Raw genomic sequence first — 22,270 nt, 5'->3', positions numbered from 1 at the left:
TTTTTTACAGATTAATTCACACAGATAAATGGAAACTCAAATAATTGTGCTCAGGCGATAATGTTGTAATTGTGACAGGCCTAGTCAACAGTACACACGTCAACAGTACAACAACACACAGTAATGGTTGGTGTTGGTTGTCTCACCTTGGATGCTCCTCTTGAAGAAGGCCTTGCATCCCTCACAGGACCAGACACCGTAGTGGTACCCTGAAGCATAGTCATGACACACGGCACAGAAATGGAGGTCCGCCTTGCCCCCTGATGACACCACGGTCTCCTCGCTGTCCTGGGCGCTGTCCTGGGTCCGCTTCCTTGCCATCTTACTACACAGTAGTAAGTGTTAATTTAACTGTGAGTGTGCAATTTAACTGTGAGTGTGCACAAACACCAGAAACATATATTTGTAATCAGCAAAATCCTCAGTGTTCATTTAAAAAGGGATAGTTCACCCCCAAAATGACTTATTTTTTAATCGAAGACACACCCCATAGAGACTTGAATTCATGGAGATTTCTTTGTTTTTGGCGCATTCCTAAGCCAATAATTTGATGACTGGCGGCGGCTTCGGTAGGAGACTCAAAGTGTTAACTTTGAGTCTCCTACCGGAGACATTAGCATCTTTCCGCCGGTCATCAAATTATTGGCTTAAGAATGTGACAAAAACAAAAGAATCTCCATGAATTGAAGGCTTCATGGGGTGTGTAATTGTTAAAAAAATAATAAAAAGATTTGGGTCTCAAGTTAACACATTGGGTGCCAGAGGTTTATTAAAATATTATACGTTGAGTGCCAGCATTTCTTCCATCCACTTGCGTTATACATTTCGTGCTGTGAGAAGCCCCGACGCGGAAATGCATGTAAACAAAGCGTGCGTGCGAGACGGCGGAGGGTCCCGACTAACGCCTGGAACAATAATATTTCCAACGCGACCCTCCATTGCAGCGTGATCGCCGATCGAAAACGGCTCGTTTCCACCACATTAAAAAGAAATGGAGATATTAAGCTTTTAATCAAGGAGATAACATTGAAAACGCCGACCGGAAGGATTTTTGACATGGAGCCTCATCCAGCCTCTTCTTCTCAGAAACTGCTTGGGTGATGTCAAAGTTTCGTTTTAGCGCCCCACGTGGCCCACATGTATAAAAATAGAATTGGGTCAAAAACGGTCCGGACCGTTTTCGGCACTTCTCGTTTGGACCCTCAAAAACGGTCCGGACCGTTTTTGGCATTCAATGTGTTAAATTGGATTATATTCAACATTTACAAAATTGCTCCACAATGACTAAGTCACACACTTGCATACCTGCTGTCCATCAAGGTGCAGTCCCGTGAGGACATCTCCACCCATGGGCTGTGGATGGCCTGACCGTGCTGGGGGCAGGACTGCGGACGATGCAGGGGCAACGGCGCCCCCATGTGACCGTGGCGGGGCCAGAACAAGGAGGGGCTCATGGACTGACGGACGGAGGGGCAGTCTGGGCGGCCTGCGCTGGCGTAGCTGAAGAGCGCCGGGCCATAGAATGGTATGGTGGAAAAGTCGTGACCCAGGTCGGTGTACGGGGACGGGATGCAGATCGGCTGAGCGACTTCGAGGGGTGGCAGTGCGGGAGATGAGGAGCTTAGGACACGGACGCCCACTCGACTGGAGTCAACCTCCTGGAGCTGCAGGAGGGGCTGGTCCCTCTCTAGGGAGGAGGCAGCCATGGCAACTGCAAAAAAGCTTCCAGTGGACGCTAAAAATGCAACATCATCCTCCAAGCAACCAGGCAGTTTGTGATAGGCTTAGTTCCTGGCACAATTGACGTGGGATGACAGGAATGAATAGCAGTGGTTTGTTTTAAAGCTACAATCACTAAGATTGTAAGATACCTGGGATTCAAATCGGGGTTTCCCACCCGAGCGCTGAAATGTCTACTGCTGAGCTGGCCGTTTTGGCCAAGGGAGTTAATACACGTTGACCTCTTGTCAACCAGCGGTTCTACCCGACAACAGGGTCTTAAGTTCTCAATAGAAAAGGAGGAAGACCACCTCCAACCACCGCAATTGTATCAGTTATATTTTTGTACTTTTAGGCAGTACAGAAGAGCACCATCACTAGTCATTCAGCTTGTGAAACATCCGAGGGCTCATCGGTCCGTCTAGCTCAGAATAGTGTGTGATCTTCCAGATGCTGTGCAGGCTGCGTCCCAGTGCAGTCACATGCCACTGACATCAAAAGGTGACATACAGCCTGCGACAAGGGACAGGATTCCACCTAGAGGGAATTAAGGAAAGCATCGGTTTAAGTATGTTGTAATCATTTGTATGCAATCTTTGTAATGGAGACTAGGGTGTAAATGGTGGTTATGATGTAAAGAAAGGGGAGGTAAACAAATGAAGGGGCATTTCTAATATAGCCATGAGTCATGTCAATGCCTGTTGGTACCAAAGGGTACATTTTGTGTAACCAAAGGGTTTTAACTACCTTATTTTATTGTGTAACAAAACCGTACGCACACACAATGTAAACATTTAAGTAGCTAAATTTGATACATCTCATTTGAATTATATTTGTATTGTATTCTTTATTTTGTCCTCAACAAAATACCCTGGGGGCGGCCATAGCTGAGTGGTTAGTGAGCCAGAGGCCACACATCACCTTAAAACCAAATTGAACAATATTAATGTTACAACCTTTCAGTCTGAGTTCACCTTTTCTGTACATGTACTGCCCTCGCTACGTGTACGTCAGTGTACATAGTTAGACAGTCAGCCAAACTCCCACTTACAGGCAATGCTGTCAACAGCTCAACAATACATGGTGAAATGAGAAATTTCAAAGCACGTGCATAATTAGGACAAATATACAAATGTCTGCTTCTTAAACAGGGCAATATACTATACACCTGTTGTATAAAATAAATTGAATGCCCAGTAGATGGCTCTGGCAACACTTTCCATTAAAGGCCAGAACAGACATAAACATTAATTTACACATCCAATGTACTGATATTCTGTCCACAGTGTAGGGTTTAGGTTATTAATCCTTATAGGAAAACACTGTTCCCTTGGCCTGCGTTGCCAGATAATAAGAGATCTCCGTCAATCGATACGTCTGGGGAAATCTAAATCCAATACTGTAGTGTATATGGTCTAGAAAAGTGGTGAGCATGCCCACTAACAAACCAACCAAGCAATAATATCACCATCCCGATATGAAGGGATGCCTTATAGTCTTTGCATTGGTCCTGCAATACAGCTATTTATTTGTTTTTCCAGACTAATTTCCACATTATTTCCCCGACCTGTACTGTACTAACAAAGTACTGTGATGGCCTAGGGCCTCTGCCAGGGCTTGTGTGTTTGGGAGTGTGTTAGTTTGTGGCTGGAGAAAGGTGGCAAACAGGGGATTGGAGGCAGATGGCCAGTGCCTCCTAGTATAAAGGTTCTTTCTCTTCCTCCTGGGCCAACTGGGGCATGGCTACAGAAGGTCACTTCGATTTATGATGTATATTTGCATTCCCTTAGTTAATTTGGCAGGATGTCTAATTTTGTTGTTGGAAACAGCATTTTTTGTTATGCTTAAATAAACTCATTGTTTAAACCTTTGCATGTTTCTCTTTGTTTGTTATTGTCAGGCCATAACAGAAGATCACTTTGATTTATGATGTATATTTGCATTCCCTTAGTTAATTTGGCAGGATGTCTAATTTTGTTGTTGGAAACAGCATTTTTTGTTATGCTTAAATAAACGCGTTGTTTAAACCTTGTGAAAGCAGCTTTCTCTGCTGTTTCAATATAAAGTTTTTTATTGTTTGCTAATTTCTCAAAGCAGATAAAGTATACCTATATATATAAGCCAGCAACGTTGGTGGTGAAAGCAAACAAACCAAGCATATATTCTTCATTTTCCTTCAATAATTAGTTTCTTATTTTTATCTGGTGTATAGGCAAAACTTTTTTCTTTACAATAGGAGAATGTAAGATTAACTTTATGCCTATTACAATAATACATTTCGATTCAAATCAGATTAAAAAAACTGAAGAAAACCTTATACTAATTCGCATACTTCTTTGCCCAAGCAACTGGGAGCCACGGGGAGAGGGCCTAAGAGCCACATGCGGCTCTAGAGCAGCAGGTTGCCTACCCCTGAGCTAAGGCGTGTTGGGTTCTGGGTATTCCAATTGTTATGATTTTCAGTGATTGCAGTGATTTTGGTCAGGTTGGACGGGGGGGACGGGGGGGTTGATGGCCCCACGGCCTCTGTCAGGGCTTGAGGGAGTAGGTGTGTCCTTTATTTCAGTGTAATGGTTCCTGGTTGGAGAAAGGTAGTAATCGGTGGATTGGTGGGGAGGCAGCTGGCCAGTGGCTCCAGTGATTATAAAGATCTGCCTTGTGTAGTGGTTATTTCTTTTCATCCTGGGCCACAATGGAGCTCTTTAATTTTTGCTGTTTCCTTTGTTAATTTTGCAATATGTGCATGATTGTTGCATATTTTGGTTAAACCCTCACATTTCCCTTTGTTTGTTATGGTCCTAGAACCAACCCATACAGTAGATAGGTAAGTAACGTGGCTCATAGGGCCATCTGTAGCGTGAGGCAGCTTAATGTACAAGTACACCCCCTGGATATGATGTTAGTATGTCGCAGGGACTTACCCCCAATCCAACTCTTGATGCAGAGTGCCAAGCAGGAAAGCATTGGGTCCCATTTTAGTCTTTGGTATGACCCGGCCGGGATTTTTTGCGTATTTTATGTATTTTAAGTCAACATAATTGTGGTTATATTGCCCATGTAATCTTTTGATCCAATACTGAAATTATTTACATTGTCAACAAACTAAAACATCTAGTGAGCTACAATACTAGAGAGCTGGCAGCAGCGTGAATATTGAGGTTTTGTATTGAAAATGGACGAGCATATCCCTACTATGGTGTAAGGCGTAAGCAAATGTGAACACACACACACACACACACACACACACACACACACACACACAAGGTGGGGTGGTGTAAGGATATCTTCTATGACCCCACTACATGTGCTGAAAGATAAACTCTACCAGAGTTAATCATTCTTAGATGGCAGAAGTCTCAATACAGTCAAAGTTGGCACACGTACACTCACCTATTACCTTCTTGGCATTAAACCACTGGGTATCAGTATACATCCAAAGGAAAAGTCCCATTCATTTGACCAAATAGTTCAGTGAAGCTAGGTTTTGGCCACATAAAATAACCCAGTAATTCTTAACTGTGTTAAAGGGAAAACTATCAGTGAGATGACAATTCAAGAAAAATGGGAATAATTAAACTTTGAGACAACCAATTAAAAGTAATGAAACAACGAAAAAGGGAGTGGATCATACTTTTCTTTTTAATTATAGGAATAAAATTGATTTATATGATTGTCATGTTGAGAGCCAGCTAGCCAGGTCAATGAACATTATTTAATGTATTTTTTTGCATTTTTGGTATCTGAGCACACGGTTGATAGGAACACTCTTAATAGGCACAAATTATTAAATTAATAAATGCTTCCACCTATTACACTTTTTCCTATCGATTGTGTGCTCCAGATGTCTTCTAGCAATCATTTCTTTGTCTCTACAGACTCATGAGTGAAACTAGAAAGGTCTCCGCCAGGGCAGGTTGCTTATTGTGGGCCAGCAATGTTTCACGGCAAAACGGGCCACTCCTGCAAACTCCTGAAGCCAATCTTAGTCAGGATGGAATCTAAAAAATTGGACAGATCCGTCTTGATCACATGACTATAGAGATAATGTGTACCAATTGGAGTGACAAAATCTGCAGGAGTAATATCAAGAAAAAAAAAATGCGAGGAAGAAATGCCACCCTACATTTTTCAAATCGGCCTCCTGGTGGTGCTATAACAGACCAATGTGAACGATTTTTTCATATTACTCCAACAGATTTTGTCCAAAACTCACCCACATCGATACACATGCTCTCTATGGTCATGTGATTAAGACATCTCTCTGATTTTTCATATTCCATCCTGATTGGCTAGATTCGCTTCCGAGGTTTGCAGTGTGTCCCGTTTTCAACAAGTGGCCCGTGGCCCGTGGCCCGTTTTCAACAAAATGCCTCAAATCATGACTGCAGCGTCCGATTACCGTGAAACTTTGCATGCACATTCCGACTAGGCCAAGGAAGAAATGCCACCCTACGTTTTTCAAATTGGCCTCATGGTGGCACTATAAACAGGCAGATTTCCGTGAGCACCTAATCTCCAGCACCATTGGATCGATTGGCATGAAACTTCTACAGATCAGTGTTGCATGAACTCACTCCCATTAGGCCTCCAGCCCATATTTCTAATTGGGCTCATGTTGGCGCAATAACAGGCCGCTTCACGTTTTGGCGTATAATTCTTGAACTGTTTGACGTACAATAAAAAAAAATCTTTGATTAGATCATGACGCAACTCCCCAAATAGAACACAACCATTTCTGACTGACACTTGCAAAAAATGCAAACGCATGCAACAATGCTTCTTTTTTGTGCGTGTAAGGTCTTGACTCTTGCTGGTCATGTTTTATGTCAATAATTGAAAGACAACTAAACACCAGTGCCTCACACAGACAAGACAGCCTGAATGACTACTAGAAGACATCTAGAGCACACGGTTGATAGGAAAAATCAAACCAATTTGAATCGCATATTGAGGGGCATCTAAAGAGCACACCTCCAAAAACACTTTCACGTCTGCCCTTAGGGGCGACCACAAACATGAACAGTTGCACCGTCTGTTTTACAAACTCTACTTTCCCCGCAGCTTCCTTGTGTCCTGACGACTGCACTCCACAGCCCTGGGTAGGCAACCCGGCCTGGCAGGGATCTGCGCTCAGAGGAGCACACTTTTCTTGTTTTGTTTCGAGTAGTAGGTGGGGACAGGGTTGAGGGCAGACTGCAGGGGGAAGTAGGAAGAGGCTAGCCTAGTAGCCTCTAAACAATTCATTTCACATCTAAAGCCTGTGTTTTAGCAGGTTCTCAAGGAACCTGTGGACTGAAATGTTTGAATGAAAACGTTTTTGATGTCTGTTTGAGTTTAAAGACAGAGTTGTGTAATAATAATAATAAAATAACAATCTTTTCATAGAGCACCTTCAGACATGAATGCAGTTCAAAGTGCTTGCTTTACATTCAGATTAAAACAAAAGGTCAAATAAAAGCATATCAAAGTTAAATATAAAACTAGAAAAAGTGCTCCTCGGAGCACAGGTCTCTGCCAGGTCAGGTAGGTTATTGTGGGGCAGCAATGTTCGGAATTAGCCAATCAGGATGGAATATGAAAAATTGGACGGAACCATCTTGATCACTTGACTATAGAGACAATGGGTACCGATTTGCATGATGTTTGAATTTGTAGGAGTAACATAAAAAAGAAAGGTGTTGCAAAATCGGCCTCCTGGTGGCGCTATAATAGGGCAATGTTAAAAGGGTGGCATTTGTTCTTCGATGTAGTGCCAATGTGCGTGCAAAGTGTCACCACAATCGGACGCTGCATTCATGATTTGTGGCATTTTGTTCAAAACGGGCCACTCCTGCAAACTTCAGATGTCAATGTTAGCCAATCGGGATGGAATATGAAAAATGTAAAAGATCCATCGTGATCACATGACTATAGAGATCATGTGTACCGATTTGCGTGAAATAAGGATAAATTCTGAAGGCTTAATATCAAAAAATGTGTTTTACATAAGTCGGCCTCCTGGTGGCGCTATGAAAGGCAAATGTGAAAAATGCAGTTGTTTTCCCTTGGCCTCTAGGGAATGTGCGTGCAAAGTTTCATGCAGATCGGTGCAGTTATAGTTAAAAACACAAATCAGCCTTTTATAGCGCCACCATGAGGCTGATTTGAACATTTTCAAGTGGCATTTCTTCCTCGGCCTAGTGGGAATGTGCGTGTGAAATCTCACGGAAATCGCAAGCTGTGTTCATGATTTGAGGCATTTTGTTGAAAACGGAGCAATCCTGCAAACTTTGGAAGGCAACCTTAGCCAATCAGGATGACATATGGAAAATTGGACAGATCCGTGTTGATCACATGACTATAGAGATACTGTGTACTGATTTGCGTGATGTTTGGATAAAATCTGTAGGAGTACTGTCAAAAAATGTGTTTTGCAAAAAGCGGCCTCCTGGTGGCGCTATAAAAGGCCCATTTGAAAAATGTGGGGCAGAGGTTCTGCTCTGGCATTCAGGGAGTGTGTGTGCACAGTTTGACTGCGATCAAGCCAACGGTGCCAGAGATTAGCTGTACACAAAATGACAGAATGACGGACGGACACACGGACGGACGGACAGGGGGTAAAACATACTCTCTCGCCATGCCTTTCGGCCTGGCGGAGACAATAACACTTTGCTTGCAATGAATGATGATAATGGTAGCTCTGAGCCCTGTGATGGTTTAACCACTTGAACTCCAGCATCCATACAATGGGGGGGAACAATAACCACAAATAGCAGATCTACAAGCTCACAACTTGTGAGCTTGTAGATTGGCTGTAGATTGTAGACAGGGCAAATAGATTTGGTGTCGAGGAAAAAAAACACTTGTCAATGTGTGTGTTTATTCGGGAATAGACATTTTTTGAATGTGTTGAATGTTGTCCAATGTCCATTTTTTAATGTGTTGAATGTTGTCTAATGTCTATTTATTCATTCATGTATTCTCTCCAGTGAATGTCATCTTGGTGTCTGAGACCAACACACACACACACTTTCCTATGTGCATTTTGCGCAAACACGCAGCGGCGCGGTACTGGCGGTACTGGCGATATACACTGTATTGGACAGACAAAACAAATTTACCGCGAGCGCCACTTCCATTGCGAGTTGCGAGAAAAAAGTTAAAAACACCCCCCCACCTTGCAAGGCTACACAGCCAACCAGAGAGCTCTACCCTCCTCTCTGCCCCCTTCTCCACCACTCCGCTGCTATCAATGTCCTACGCCTCACTAAAACTGACGGCCGTCTACACACAGTCTACACCAGGGCTACTCAACTTAAGATGGCTAAGGGGCCACTCAGCAAAATACCAAAAGTCCAAGGGGCCGCCATAAAAATTACGGTCCTATTTTGGATTTTTCGATTTTGTAACACACAATAAAATGTACATTTTGACATCATATTCAGGGGTGCACATAACTTTTCGTTTTGTCAACGGGGGGGGGAGGGGGGGGGGGGCGCTGCGCGAGAAAAAAAGGACGCTTTGCTTCCAAATTCCGCCGAATTTCGCCGTTTTTGTTTCACTCACGCTGTTTGGTGAACCCCCCAAGGTTGGTGCCCTGTGCTGCGCTGCTTTTATCCGCCAAATTTGGGACGTTCACGGCATATTTTTGCACCATTACGGTACGTTCATCATCGGTGACTGACGAGTGCCTCTAACAGCCGCTGCGTGCAGCGGGCTGCCTGTCTGTGTCAGGATGCGAGGCTCACACAATCACAGCATGCGTCCCCCTGCGCCTATGGCTGTACATGGGGCCGACACGTGCTTTAGCGTGAGTGTGTGAGTGTGGCTTCAGGAAGTAAATCTCCAGGCTTTTATTTTTTAGTTTTGCTAAAAAATAAAAGCTTGGAAATTCCGGTCCCAGCTGTTGGTACGCAAAAGCGCCTCGCGTCGTCTGATGTGGTGCTCATTATTTATTTTGGGTGCGCATGCGCACCTGCGCACCAGTTATGTGCACCCCTGATCATATTCTTTTCACTGTACCAGTTTATTTTGTGTGTATGTCCAGTGGCATCAGTTCAGCAAAAGCTAAGGTATGGCAAGGTTAGGGTTGCCAACTCCCAGAGATTGAAATAAGGGACACCTATCCTGGGCGGGAAAATGTGGGGGTCAAACCCCCCCAAAAACCCCAAATGCATAGAAAACTATGCATTATACCTGTAACAATTGACGCACCTGTATGTATGTCTGTCTGTTTGTTTTTGAAAAATGTTTTAGCAACCCATACATTTGAACGGAAATGTATATTTTTAAAATGTATATTTTTATTTAAAAAAAAAAAAAAAAAAAAAAAGTTTTTTTTTTTTTTTTTTTTTTTTGGGGGGGTTTGACCATCGGGCCGCCAAGACGCGGCGTGCGGGCCGCATGCGGCCCGCGGGCCGCGTGTTGAGTAGCGCTGGTCTACACACTGCACACACTACAACAGATTTTCGGTCACAGATGCTTATCAACAATTATTAATGCTAATGTAGGGCTGGTGTGTGGGGCCTCAAGATGAAGTATGACTCAGCTTTTTATAATTTTTGTTTACAGAAAACATCCAACATAAAGTGGGAGAAAAGAGGATGCTTTGTCAATAAACAGGTATTTCTCTCAGCCACAAAGTGAGAACTAGAAAAGTGCGCTCCTCTGAGGACAGATTTCCGCCAGGCCTACCCAGGGATGTGTCAGTCATGGGGTGCAGCAATCAGGACATGATGAAGCTGCAGGGGCAAAGTTGTGCGACAGACAAACTGTTTGCCTTGGTGTCACCCACTATGGGAAGAAGTGAAAGCAGTTGTGGAGGTGCACTCAGTATGGTCCCCTCGACATGTGATTCTGAGTAAAGAATAGCAGATCTACAAGCTCATAATCAGACAATCTTGTAGATCTGCTATTCGTCACACAACAACATACAGTACAGTATATAGGGCTTAAACAAGCACTTCACCCATTTCTAACCTTGTCTTCATATAATTGGTCCTCACTAATGCGTATTATATGCTCACTAATGCTGTTTACTACCTCTGTGTCTCAGAGGAGGGCTGTGGACAGAAACCTGCCTACCAGTGACATTATCGGTAAGTTTGGTCAGTTCAAACAAGATATCAAACTTTTTTACTGATGCAAGAACAATGGCTTTTATTTCAGTATGCTAAATTTCCAGGAAGAGAAAGGAAGGAAGTTTCTAACTTTCTATTAGCTTGTAATCCCCACTGATGATGACGTAGGCACGGCAGGTTTCTCAACTGTCGGTAGCCTACGAATGAGACACAGAGTGAGTAAGTAGACAGAAATTATTCCATCTTATAATGGAACAATTAGTTAGTGCTCATTATGTGAAGTGCTCCTTTACGTGGTTAAGAAGACATGCGCTCTGGGCAGATTCTATATAAAGTATTTATTATGATTCTAACTATTATTATTATCCTATCAATTGTGTACCTGCACTGCACCTACTAGAGTTTACCGTCTTGCTCTGTAGCACGTTCTTTTGAATTCAGTTTCTCATAACCTTGGGGTTTGAGGCCAACTCTTAGACGGTTTGAGTATTTTCAGAAGGAGACAACAATTACGACAGGATACTAAATCTCTAATCACTATTTGGGGTAAAAAACTAATGTGGGGGAGGATTTTCTTTTTTGTTCACTTTGAAGCTTTGACCTTGACTTGAAAGCTGCCTCCTTGCTTGTCAAGGCATGCAGCTGCTTGTCCAGTGTGGGAGAAAAACTCCCACCTACGCATGCTGCTGCCATACATCAGACACAAAGCCACCATCCTGGATGTATTGGCATTATCTCATGTCCTGACCGGACTAGAGAAGGATTCCTTTTATGTTCAAATCATCCAGGGGGTGCTGAGAGATTGAATGCTCAATTTATTAAATACAACAGCAATTTTCTGCTGTTAGCCAGTTGCCAAGTACAGCAATTCTCTACTGTTGGCCACATTGCAAATCCTCTGAATCATTCACTGCCTTGTACAAGGGAATTATTACAACCATTGGTGTAATAAAGTGGTAAGCACTTTCCAGCCCAGCGTTTCCCAGCCTGCCCAGCGAATTCAACCTTCCAGTCACAAGCCTGATTCTCCACATTTTAGACACTTATGGTTGTTTAATAACAAAGAATACATATAATCATGCTCAAACATATGCCTTTATTCAATACACGTAACGCGTGCGCGTACACACACACAAATATTTTAGTGCTTCGCCTTCTACAGATCAGTGTTGCATGAAACCCTTATCGTTCCAAACAACATGAAGTAGGTCAAAGCCAAATTAAGCCAAAATGATAGAAGTGTTCCCGGATGCTGGCCAGAGGTGAATGACTTTTAAACAAAAGCCCAAGGCTGCAGAGCTTTTCCCATCCTCAAGTCTTACTGCCTCCCTAACGCCAGGCGGAAACGGACATGATAGACACGGCTTCTTTTACGCGTTGGAAAGGAAAGAACTACCTCCTACAGTATATAGGGGAGTGTGGCTATGGAGGTGAAATCTGGTACATGCCAAAGAATGCGAGGGGGTTATTTTGGCACTGCCATTGAACAAATGAAAATCCGGCCATCCATTCTCAAGTTAATTTTCTAGAAGACAGTACACACAGGACTGATTTTTATAATACCCTGCTGCCACGCATTGCTGCAGACAGAATGTGGTATTTTGCAAGAAGCACTGATGTTCTCAGATCTGACATGTGACATGTCAATCCAATTTAATCTGGCTTTCAACGCCAATTACAGGCCAGAATCCACGGACAGCAGTTGTTGTTTACAGAATGTAGACAACACAGCAAGAGTCTAGTTGTTTATTTAACTGTACATGCCCATTTTAACACTCAGCGAGTTCAATTAACTCAGGATTTTACTGTGTGGGAGAACCGAGGTGGACAGACAGAGTAAGCATGAACCTTTGCCTGTCCAATCAAAGCTGTACAGAGGCCGTTTCATGTGGTGCCATGTTACACTGCAGTGGAGGAAGCAGTGGAGGAAGAGCATACCTACTGTATGTTCCCTCAGCTCTATGAACACCCCCATGAAATAAATTTGACTTGTGGCATACAGTACACAGTAAAATCCTCAGTGTTCATTTAGCTCTGAGAGTGTACAAAATGTAACCAAATGGACCATTTGGTTACATTTGTACACCCCTACGGGTCCTACTGGTCCATTTACTGGTCATTTGGTTAAATGTGTACTCTACAAGTAAATGGATACTGAGGATTTTACAGTGTAGTGTGGTTTGTATGCATATTAAGGATATTCCATTGCTTATGTTAACAGACTAAAGAGGGCAAACTGCTAACCACACATTGCTTCTCAGCGACGGTAAACTTCATGGAGGTACCCCAAGACAACCAAGGTTGTATTTTTTATTGTACACCACTGACATTAATAGTTGGGGGTTCAGTGCTTTGCTGCCCTAATAAGAGTGTGCTACTCATTCACCTTTTTTTTAACAATAGTACTATAATAATAATAATAATAATAATACTAAACCGCCATTCAAATAGAAAGACTTTGGACTTCTAGTAGGCCGACTTGAAACTAAAACCTTGCAATAGGCTGCTACAAGTTTCACATCGTACTTGCACCACTAGTCTCATTTTGACGCAGACTAGTATCTAGAGGATGTTTTACTGACACTGTATTGGAATGAGACCAGAAAAAAGACTTGATTTAAGCCAAGATTTTGGCTTAACTTCATTTTTATGACGTGAAAACCATGCACTGCGTGCGGAGTAGGGATAGACATTTAAGAGTTAACCATGTACACGAACCATGCATCTATTTAGGACTAATTAACCCAAAAAAAAATCAATGACTCATATAGGCCAATTTAATATTTATTAAATTATTGTAAATAATTGTAACGCAATGAAACGCATACAAAACTCTAGCAGTGTTACACGCTCATTCGTTCTGTTTTTCAAAGTGACAGTCAGGAGTTCCCAGACAGGCTTCAACTAATTAATTTGCCATTCATTCTGGGACACAAAGTGTCTCCATAGCAACCCAGAGTGCAGTGCCCATCGTGTTCTACGACCAACCTGCTTTGTTCAGCGTGATAATGATATTGACGTTAACTTTATTCTGTGGTATTTATTCAATATCCAACATAAGTATCAAATATCCAATATCGCTGCCCGGCACAAAATGTATAATATTATCCAAATTAACCCTAGCGTCCCTATTCTCGAAATGGACATTTGGCAAAAAAAATAGAAGATCTACAAGCTCACAACTGCTATTTTAGGTGAAGAGACTTGGTGTAGACTAGAGGGGGGAAAGGAGGGGCTTGAATAGAACCCTGGGGGACTTGAGTCAACAAATTAAGGGGTCAAGATCATCAGTTATGCATAATGATTTGATTGGCCGACCCACCACTTGGATGTGCCCGTCCAAAAGGACAATATCGCTGCAGAAGAAAGTCTCAGAAAAAGTAAACTATTATTTGGCAAAAACGAACACAGCTACAGTAGACTGTGTTGTTTACCATTGTTGGGGGAGGGTCATGCTGCCATCCTTTTAAACCTGTAGCACTTTGAGATTCGTAAGAATGTAAAGTGCGTTGTTTCAGAGCACTTAAAAAAAACTCATCATAAATATTGACAGTCAAAAGTATAATTCTCACATAATTTGTTTTGTTTTATCCATCTTTCAGTTCAGTTTTGTAAGGTCAGCTGGAGTGCACACACATTTTGGGTGTTGCATTAGTGGGATCAAATCCAGGGAGGAAATACAGTTTTCCATACTTTGTACCCCTCCAAACCTTCCCTCACTCAGCAAAGGACAAATATATAGTAATACTTAAGGGATATTTCACTTTCAAAAACATTTTGGGTAATTTCATCGTCTACTCAGGCTTTTGTGAGCCCCCCAGACAGTTTTTAAGTTGCTTGATTCAGTATTTAGATATTTGATATTCATTTTATCAGACACGCCCCCTTCCTATACAAACCCATTATAACTTCAAACTCCATTTTTAACATGTTAGATTCATCAAAAACACTCGTCCTTGGTTCTGGTGACTCACCCTGCCCACCCTGGGCAATCCTCTTTAAGAGTGCTGCCATGTCTGCTTATAATAAGCAACTTTGGGCTTGTTTTTAAAGTGTAGTTCCTTATTCCCACATTTTTTCATGTCAAGGACCCCCAGATTAAAGTCCACGGACCCCTATCTGAAAATATTTTGTGCCAGGGACCCCCATACAAGATTTGTGTTGCTAAAATGTTTCACAATATTTTTTGAAAATAGCAGATCTACAAGCTTACCATGTGTCGCAATGTGACGCGTTGTGAACTTCAAATAGCCGATGTTAAGTAGTAAGATTACCTGCATTACACCCGCAGCCTATTAGGGCAGAAGTGACCAGATATTGAATGAAGCAGCAGAAAAGGGCAATGGCGCTGCCCTGGAGAAGGACCAAGAATAAGGTGAATACCGTAGGTAGAAGCCGTCATTTCTCTCTATCAGCCACTATATTATTGTGCTAGTGTGTTTCCCTGCAGAAAGACACATCCCTCTGGCTGTATTTTGGTTTTGTTCCACTGTTTATGTTGACATTCCTCCCGCCTCTGTCTGTAGGGGGGGGGTGTCAAACTTGTTATGGGCTTGTTAGTGCTCTCTCTAATCAATTAATGCATCGAAGACAGACATCACTTTGATATCAGTCTGTATAATGCTGCCCCTTGGCAGTGTCACCAGGACACATGGCATCAATTTTCAGTTACTGATGACACTCAACTTTATTGCTGTGTCTCCTGATGGCACAAGCCCTACTGACACCCTCCATAAGTGATGCTTGTAGGTCTCCTTCAGCTTGACCAGGACAAAACAGAGGTACTCGTCATTGAAGCAGAGGCACAGAGAGAGAAACTGATATCTACACTGAAGACACTGGCACTCAGTCCCAGAAGTCATCTTAGGCTAATTACATTTTATTGTCCACATCAAGAATGTGACCAAATCTGTGTCTTATCAGCCAAACAGAGAGACTAGTGCATACATTTATCCCTGGACTATTGTAATGCTGTCCTCTCTGATCAACCAAAAAATGCCATAGATCAACTACTTAACAGTATACAAAATTCAGCGGATCATATGTTGACCAGGTCCAGAACAGGAGAGCACACATCAGACCTAACAAATCACTGCAATGGTTTTAGAATTGATTGTTAAATTATTTTATTGGTCTATAAATCACTAGATGTTCTCGCTCCCGATAAAATGGCTGACATGGTATTAAGACATGTCATGATGTACCCAATAGATCTCTCACGTTCCCCTGGTCCAGTCTAAGACCCAGGCTAGGACTATGGTCTATCTATGGTCTATGGACTATGGACCTAGCCTGTGGAATGGCTTGCTGGAGGGTGCCAGAGTAAAAGCTTAAACACCCCTTTAGTCTGGCTTTAGTGTGTATTTATTTCGACTTGCACTTTTACTGTCATTTTCGTAAACACTATTTATTATTTTAACACATTTGTTTTTAAACGTATTGTTATTTCCACTTGTTATGTTCAGCACTTGGAGCTGCATTTGATGTATGACTTGTAAACAAAGTGATTGATTGACTGAACATATTACCCCAAATATTGACAGACCTTGTCAGTAACGTTGCTAGGGAACAGCTTGGTCCAAGTTTATTTCCAGAGCATTTGATATTCACAAACAAACACTGCAACAGGAGGAAATAAACAATAATAAACTTGGACCCATTTAGAATGTTTTCTCAAGTTTGAAAAGGTCACTATCTAGGTTATATGCTACATGCAAGGTATATTAATAATAATCATCTTTATTTATAGAGCACCTTTCCAACATAAATGTAGTTCAAAGCGCTTTTCATTCAAGTTAAAAACACAGGTTAAACAAGCAAGCAGGTTATACGTACGATAGGCTGTTGCAATAATGAACGCACGGGTGGAAATTTGCCTTTTGACCCGTAGGTTACTATCGTAGATAACATTTATTTATAGTAGGCTGCTGTGCTCCACATTTGACCTGACGCACTTTAGCCACATAAAGTTTGTTTATACTGAACAGAACGCATAGTAGTCTATTCTAAACGGAGTCAGACTCCTAGTTTGTTTTTAAATGAAAAGGATTCTTACCTTATGTCAGTCTCTCACAGATAATAACGCACGCCAGCTGGGGGGAAAGTTGTTGCTTGGCAGCTTGGCGGCAGCAGAGGCATCGTGAACCCGGCTGTTTATGTCTTCAGATAGACGTTTTGACAAGCGCTGCTGGCTCAACAATTCAACTGGCGATACTGTAGATTAGAAGAACACATACACTTCAGTTTGTAGCACCAGCGGCAAGTTTGTGGCTGTTGCCTGTTGTAGTCACATTGCGCCACTGACGAAGTCCCATGGGTTCCGTTTCATCTGCCCCGGAGGCGTCTGCGTCTGTGTGTCGACGTGCAGTAAGCTCTGTCCGCTGTCAACTAGCGACGTCAGGATATAAACCACACCCGCGCCGTCCGAGCCTCATTTGTTGCATGCAGTAAAAGAGCAGATAGACGCGTGGTGAGCTTGCATATGTGCTAGAGCACGTCCGTGCTGCAAAAGCTAATTAAACCAACTCGTCATACAGCCGTGCTAAAAAAAGCAACATCATGACAGTGACTAAAGTAAGCAAACAAACTCTTTGAGATTGTGGCTGGCTACTCATGGCATCATAGAGGGAATCAATCAACAAACAACCTGTTGTCCACAGAGAGTGTGCCAGACATCGGTGCATCACTGTACAGCTTGACGGTGCAGCGTCACATTAATACCAAAACGCTCGCCCCAAAACACAGTCGCCCCGGGGCAAATCCGGCGGTTTTCACCTGGTATTCCTAAACGTAACCTCAGTAAACTATGCCTAAACCTATAACCTTATTTCTAAACGTAACCTCCAGTCAACTATGGCTAAACCTAACCTTATTCCTAAACTTAACCTCAGTAAAACTATGCCTAACCGTAAACATATTTCTAACCTTATCGTCCTCAGTAAAACAAATAGGCCTACAAGAATACAAGAATGGGGGTGAGCGTGTTTTTTTGGGGCGAGTCTTGTTTACCCGTGCACCTGCACATCGGGAGTTTGACCTGTTCCGGGTCAGGTGAGAGGAAATGCAAGCAATATTTGTATAGTCTATCTATGTAGAGAAAAATATTTCCAGTGTAAAAAGCTTGCACAGTGGTCCATATTTTCCTTAAATGTAGGGTAGGACTAAGTGATATTTTGTTAAAATAAGTGTTAAATAGCTCCATATTCTGATAGTAGGCCAACTCATTGATATAGACCAGGGGCAGGGGTCTTCAACCTTTTTCAGACCAAGGAACCCTTAGCTGAGAGAGAGATGAAGCAGGGAGGGCCCCACTACATTGGATTAATGTTAAATGTGTGTTTTCAGACATTTAACGACATTTCTTTATTAAACAGAAAATGCATTTCCAGGTCGGGATACCTATTTTATCCAATCAGAAGAGAGAACTATAGAATAGGTAATAAACATATTAAACTAGAAAATGTGCTCCTCGGAGCACAGGTCTCCGCCAGTACTGTTCCTGATTAATCCTGTCTTACCTATTTATATTACATAATTATTGTCACGTGTCACTTGACCAATGTTAGCTTGGCTTATGGAAGCTCACTTAAAAAAAAAACACACGGACGGGTGATTTGGACTAGAAGAAACTGTTCCAATCAAGACCTCGCTTCAAAAACGTAAACGTTTTTTTGAAGTGACACACCTATTTATAGAATTGTATTTCGTCATGCATTCCCTCTAGCCAATCAAAGGCATTGGTGTCAACATATTAATACGTATTAAGATTTCGGTCTTGTTGTGGGATCAATTCAACTCTAGTCCTCTTCTGTGTTACTGTTGTAGATGAGTATGCTTTCTTAGCTTTGGCCTTCTGCGCCTTTGCTTGACCAATGTCAGGTGTTCACAAAGACACACACACACGCACGGACGGGTGATTTGGACTAGAAGATACTGTTCCAATCAAGACTGATTGATCCTGTCTTACCTCGCTTCAAAAACGTAAACATCTTTTTGAAGTGACACACCTTTTTATTATAGGATTGTATTTCGTCATGCGTCCCTCTAGCCAATCAGAGACATTGATGTCAACATATTGACACGTATTAAGAGTTCGGCTTTGTTGTGGGATCATTTCAACTCTAGTCCTCTTCTACGTTACAATTGTAGATGAGTATGCTTTCTTAGCTTTGGCCTTCTGCCTTTGCTTGACCAATGTTAGGTGTTCTCAGAGGGAAACACACACGCACAGACGGGTGACTTGGACTTACTGAAGGTACTGTTCCAATCAAGTCTGATTGATCCTGTTTTACCTCACTTCAAAAAGTAGGGGCTTTTTGAAGTGACACACCTATTTATAGAATTTTATTTCGTCACGCGTCCCTCTAGCCAATCAGAGGCATTGGTGTCAACGAATTGACACGTGTCACGTGGAGCTTGCCCAATGTTAGCTTGGCTAACAATGTTTGCTCACACAAAGCGAAAACATATTCTCCACCTTCGGCGGAGACAAGTAAAACTGGAAGTGATTACACAAAGAAATGAGCAGACAAAATTGGAACAAAATTGCTTGCTCAGGGTGGGACAATGTCGGGTCTCTGCTCTACATGAAGTGTCTATGAGACAACTTGTTGTGATTTGACACTTTGATCGAATTTGAATTGAACTGGAACACTATACAATTGAAGTTGATAAATGGGTACTCTTTCCTGATTGGCTGATGATTGGAAACCCACCTATGTATTTTCTGTTTATTAAAGAGCTGGAGAGATGGGGAGGACCCCTGATACTGATCAAACACTCTATCTAACAATGAATACCATCAGAATATAGTGCTTTAATCTTTTAACAAAAAGCTTTTAGTTTTAACCAAAAAAATATCACTTACCCTACCTTTAAGTAAATATCTCCCTTTCTCAATTCAATTCAAATGGGCTTTATTGGCATGGGAAACATATTTACAATGCCAAAGCAAGTTGATATCCAAAATAAGAAATGGATGTACAATAAAATGTAAGTGACAGGTTGACATAACCGTTTACATCGGATCGACATCAGTACCATTAGGATGGGGTATCTTCCTGGACCTATGGGGAGTGTGCATGCAAAGTTCGACATTGATTAGTCCAGCGGTGTCTGATATTAGCTGTATAGACACACACACACACACACACACACACACACACACACACACACACACACACACACACACACACACACACACACACACACACACACACACACACACACACACACACACACACACACACACACACACACACACACACACACACACACACAGGCGAAAACATAGTCTTCGCCTCCCGGCCTGGCGGAGACAATTAAAATCCCATAAACAGTCTTTATGGTGGTTGTTTTCCATTGTATGTCCTTTTCCTGTCACAACAGCTCACAATGAGTTGTGTTTGCACATTGCTGTACTTCCCCAGCAGATATGGGTGTTTTTGTATGTATAGTAACATCATTTCTAACTCTTTAAGGGTGTTTGTAATCTTGGAAGTATGTGTCTCTAATGTCTTTGTACGATAGTTAGAAAGTGCTGCTCGGTTTCCACCTCGTCTTGTGAGCAGTGGGTGCACACAGTCTGTTTTCTCCTTGGAGCCAGGTCTGCCTCCAGCCTTTCTCGATGGAGGCTGTGCTCACTGAGTCTGTTCATAGTCAAGGATTTCCTTAGCATTAGATCAGCAGTGCTCAGGTATTCTGCCACTGTGTATTTTCTTGGGGGGCAAATAGCATTACAATTTTCTCTGGGTTTGGTTGATTCTTTCCAATATGTCAGGTAGTTTTTTTTTTATTTTGTATTTCTTATTTGGTTTTATCCAGTGGGATATCTGTCTGGTGGCTCTGCTTGTATTTGTCTCTCTAGAGATAGGTAACGGCTTTGTTACAGAATACAGAACATGTCTGGGTCACTTTATTTTAGGTGATTATAAAATGTAAATGTTCTCTTTTGAATTTTGAGAATTAGTGTGTCGTCCAAAGTCTGCTCTGCATGCATTATTTGGTGTTTTCAGTTGGATGTGGAGAATGTATTTGCAGTAGGCCTACTCTACACGCAGTGCAGAGTCTCAATTTAGTGTTTGACCCCTTTTGCTAACTCTTGGTTGGATAGTGGACCCCAGACTTTGCAACCATAAAGGGAAATGGATGTTCAATATTTTGAGCCAGGCTTGATGTCATACAAAAATCTTCTTGCTTTGCCTCTCAGGTCGTCCACAGCTTGGTTGCAGTTAGCTGTGGCGCTGATGTTTAGGCTGATGTAGGTATAGTCTTTTGTATGTTCTAGGGCAATCGTATCGAGACAGAATTTGTATTTGTGATGCTGGAGGCTGGGTCTTTCATATCATAACTTTTTTCTTGATTAGATTCACTGTCAAGGCCCAGGTCTGGGTGAATTTGTGCAGAACATGCTTTCTCGCTCTCTAGCTCTATCTACAGCTAATGCAATGTACTGCAATATAGCGATTGTTACTGACTCAGTTTTAGAATGAAAATCATTCCCAACCAAAAACTCTTAACATATATATCCAATGCTCACACAAACGCATGCACACACACACACACACACACACACACACACACACACACACACACACACACACACACACACACACACACACACACACACACACACACACACACACACACACACACACACACACACACACACACACACACACACACACTTACTTCTTACTTTACAATGTATCTACTAGAACCATTTGTCTGCATACTCACTGTGATGAACGATGAACAGTGGCAAAGTAATGCATCCACATCAGCATGTTAATTTAGTTTTGCTTAAAATTGACCACTTTGCTGATTGCAGGCTGTATGCAGTTTCCTTGCTGTTTCGATACCGAGCTGAGGCCTGCCAGCTGTGACGTCCGTGATGGTAGTATAGGTAACTCTCTCTTGAAAAGTATGTCAGGAAAATATGAACGCTTTCTGCATTCTGCAATTACAGTGGAAATATGCAAGGTAATGTGCGGTGATTAGTTCTATGAAAATAGAATATTTCCAATAGATTAAATGCTGGTCTCATAGAAATTTGTAGGAGTGTGTGTGTGTGTGTGTGTGTGTGTGTGTGTGTGTGTGTGTGTGTGTGTGTGTGTGTGTGTGTGTGTGTGTGTGTGTGTGTGTGTGTTATAGAGCTTAACAATGAGGTGCTCTTAGTAAAAATCCCATTCATTTTCTGCATAGAGGATTTTATTATCAACTATAATGCTAGAAAAGTGCGCTCCAAGTGAAGATTACCACCAGGCCCACAAACTTAAGTCAATCATAGCCAATCGAAATGGAATGTGAACAATCTGACTGATAATTATCTTGATCACATGACTCCAGAAATAATGTGCACTGATTTGTGAGTTTTGGACCAAATCTGTGTAGCAGTAGCAAAAAAACGAAAATCCTGTCAGGCGAAAATGGGCGTGGCGTATATGGGGATTTGCGTCTTGATCCAAGGAATCCAAGGGGTAAACATTTTAGAG

The 22,270-nt window shown here is 42.1% G+C and overlaps 1 protein-coding gene across 1 annotated transcript in view; it reads right to left on the bottom strand.

Annotated features, from left to right (window-relative positions):
* esr2a (estrogen receptor 2a) overlaps positions 1 to 17,095 on the bottom strand; it is a 28,193-nt gene extending 11,098 nt beyond the window's left edge. Inside the window, exons 1-3 of the mRNA XM_080453377.1 lie at positions 16,834 to 17,095; positions 1,306 to 2,256; positions 147 to 325 (exon numbers count right to left, since the gene is read on the bottom strand). Coding sequence (XP_080309503.1) covers positions 147 to 325; positions 1,306 to 1,706 — 580 coding nt within the window. The 5' untranslated portion in view covers positions 1,707 to 2,256; positions 16,834 to 17,095. The remainder of the gene's footprint in view (positions 1 to 146; positions 326 to 1,305; positions 2,257 to 16,833) is intronic.
* Between the last annotated feature and the right edge of the window lie 5,175 nt (positions 17,096 to 22,270).

This window comes from Gymnoscopelus braueri (assembly GCF_963280865.1).
Source record: "Gymnoscopelus braueri genome assembly, chromosome: 16".
NCBI classification, from domain to species: Eukaryota; Metazoa; Chordata; class Actinopteri; order Myctophiformes; family Myctophidae; genus Gymnoscopelus; species Gymnoscopelus braueri.
This window is presented reverse-complemented; position numbering and strand designations above follow the sequence as displayed.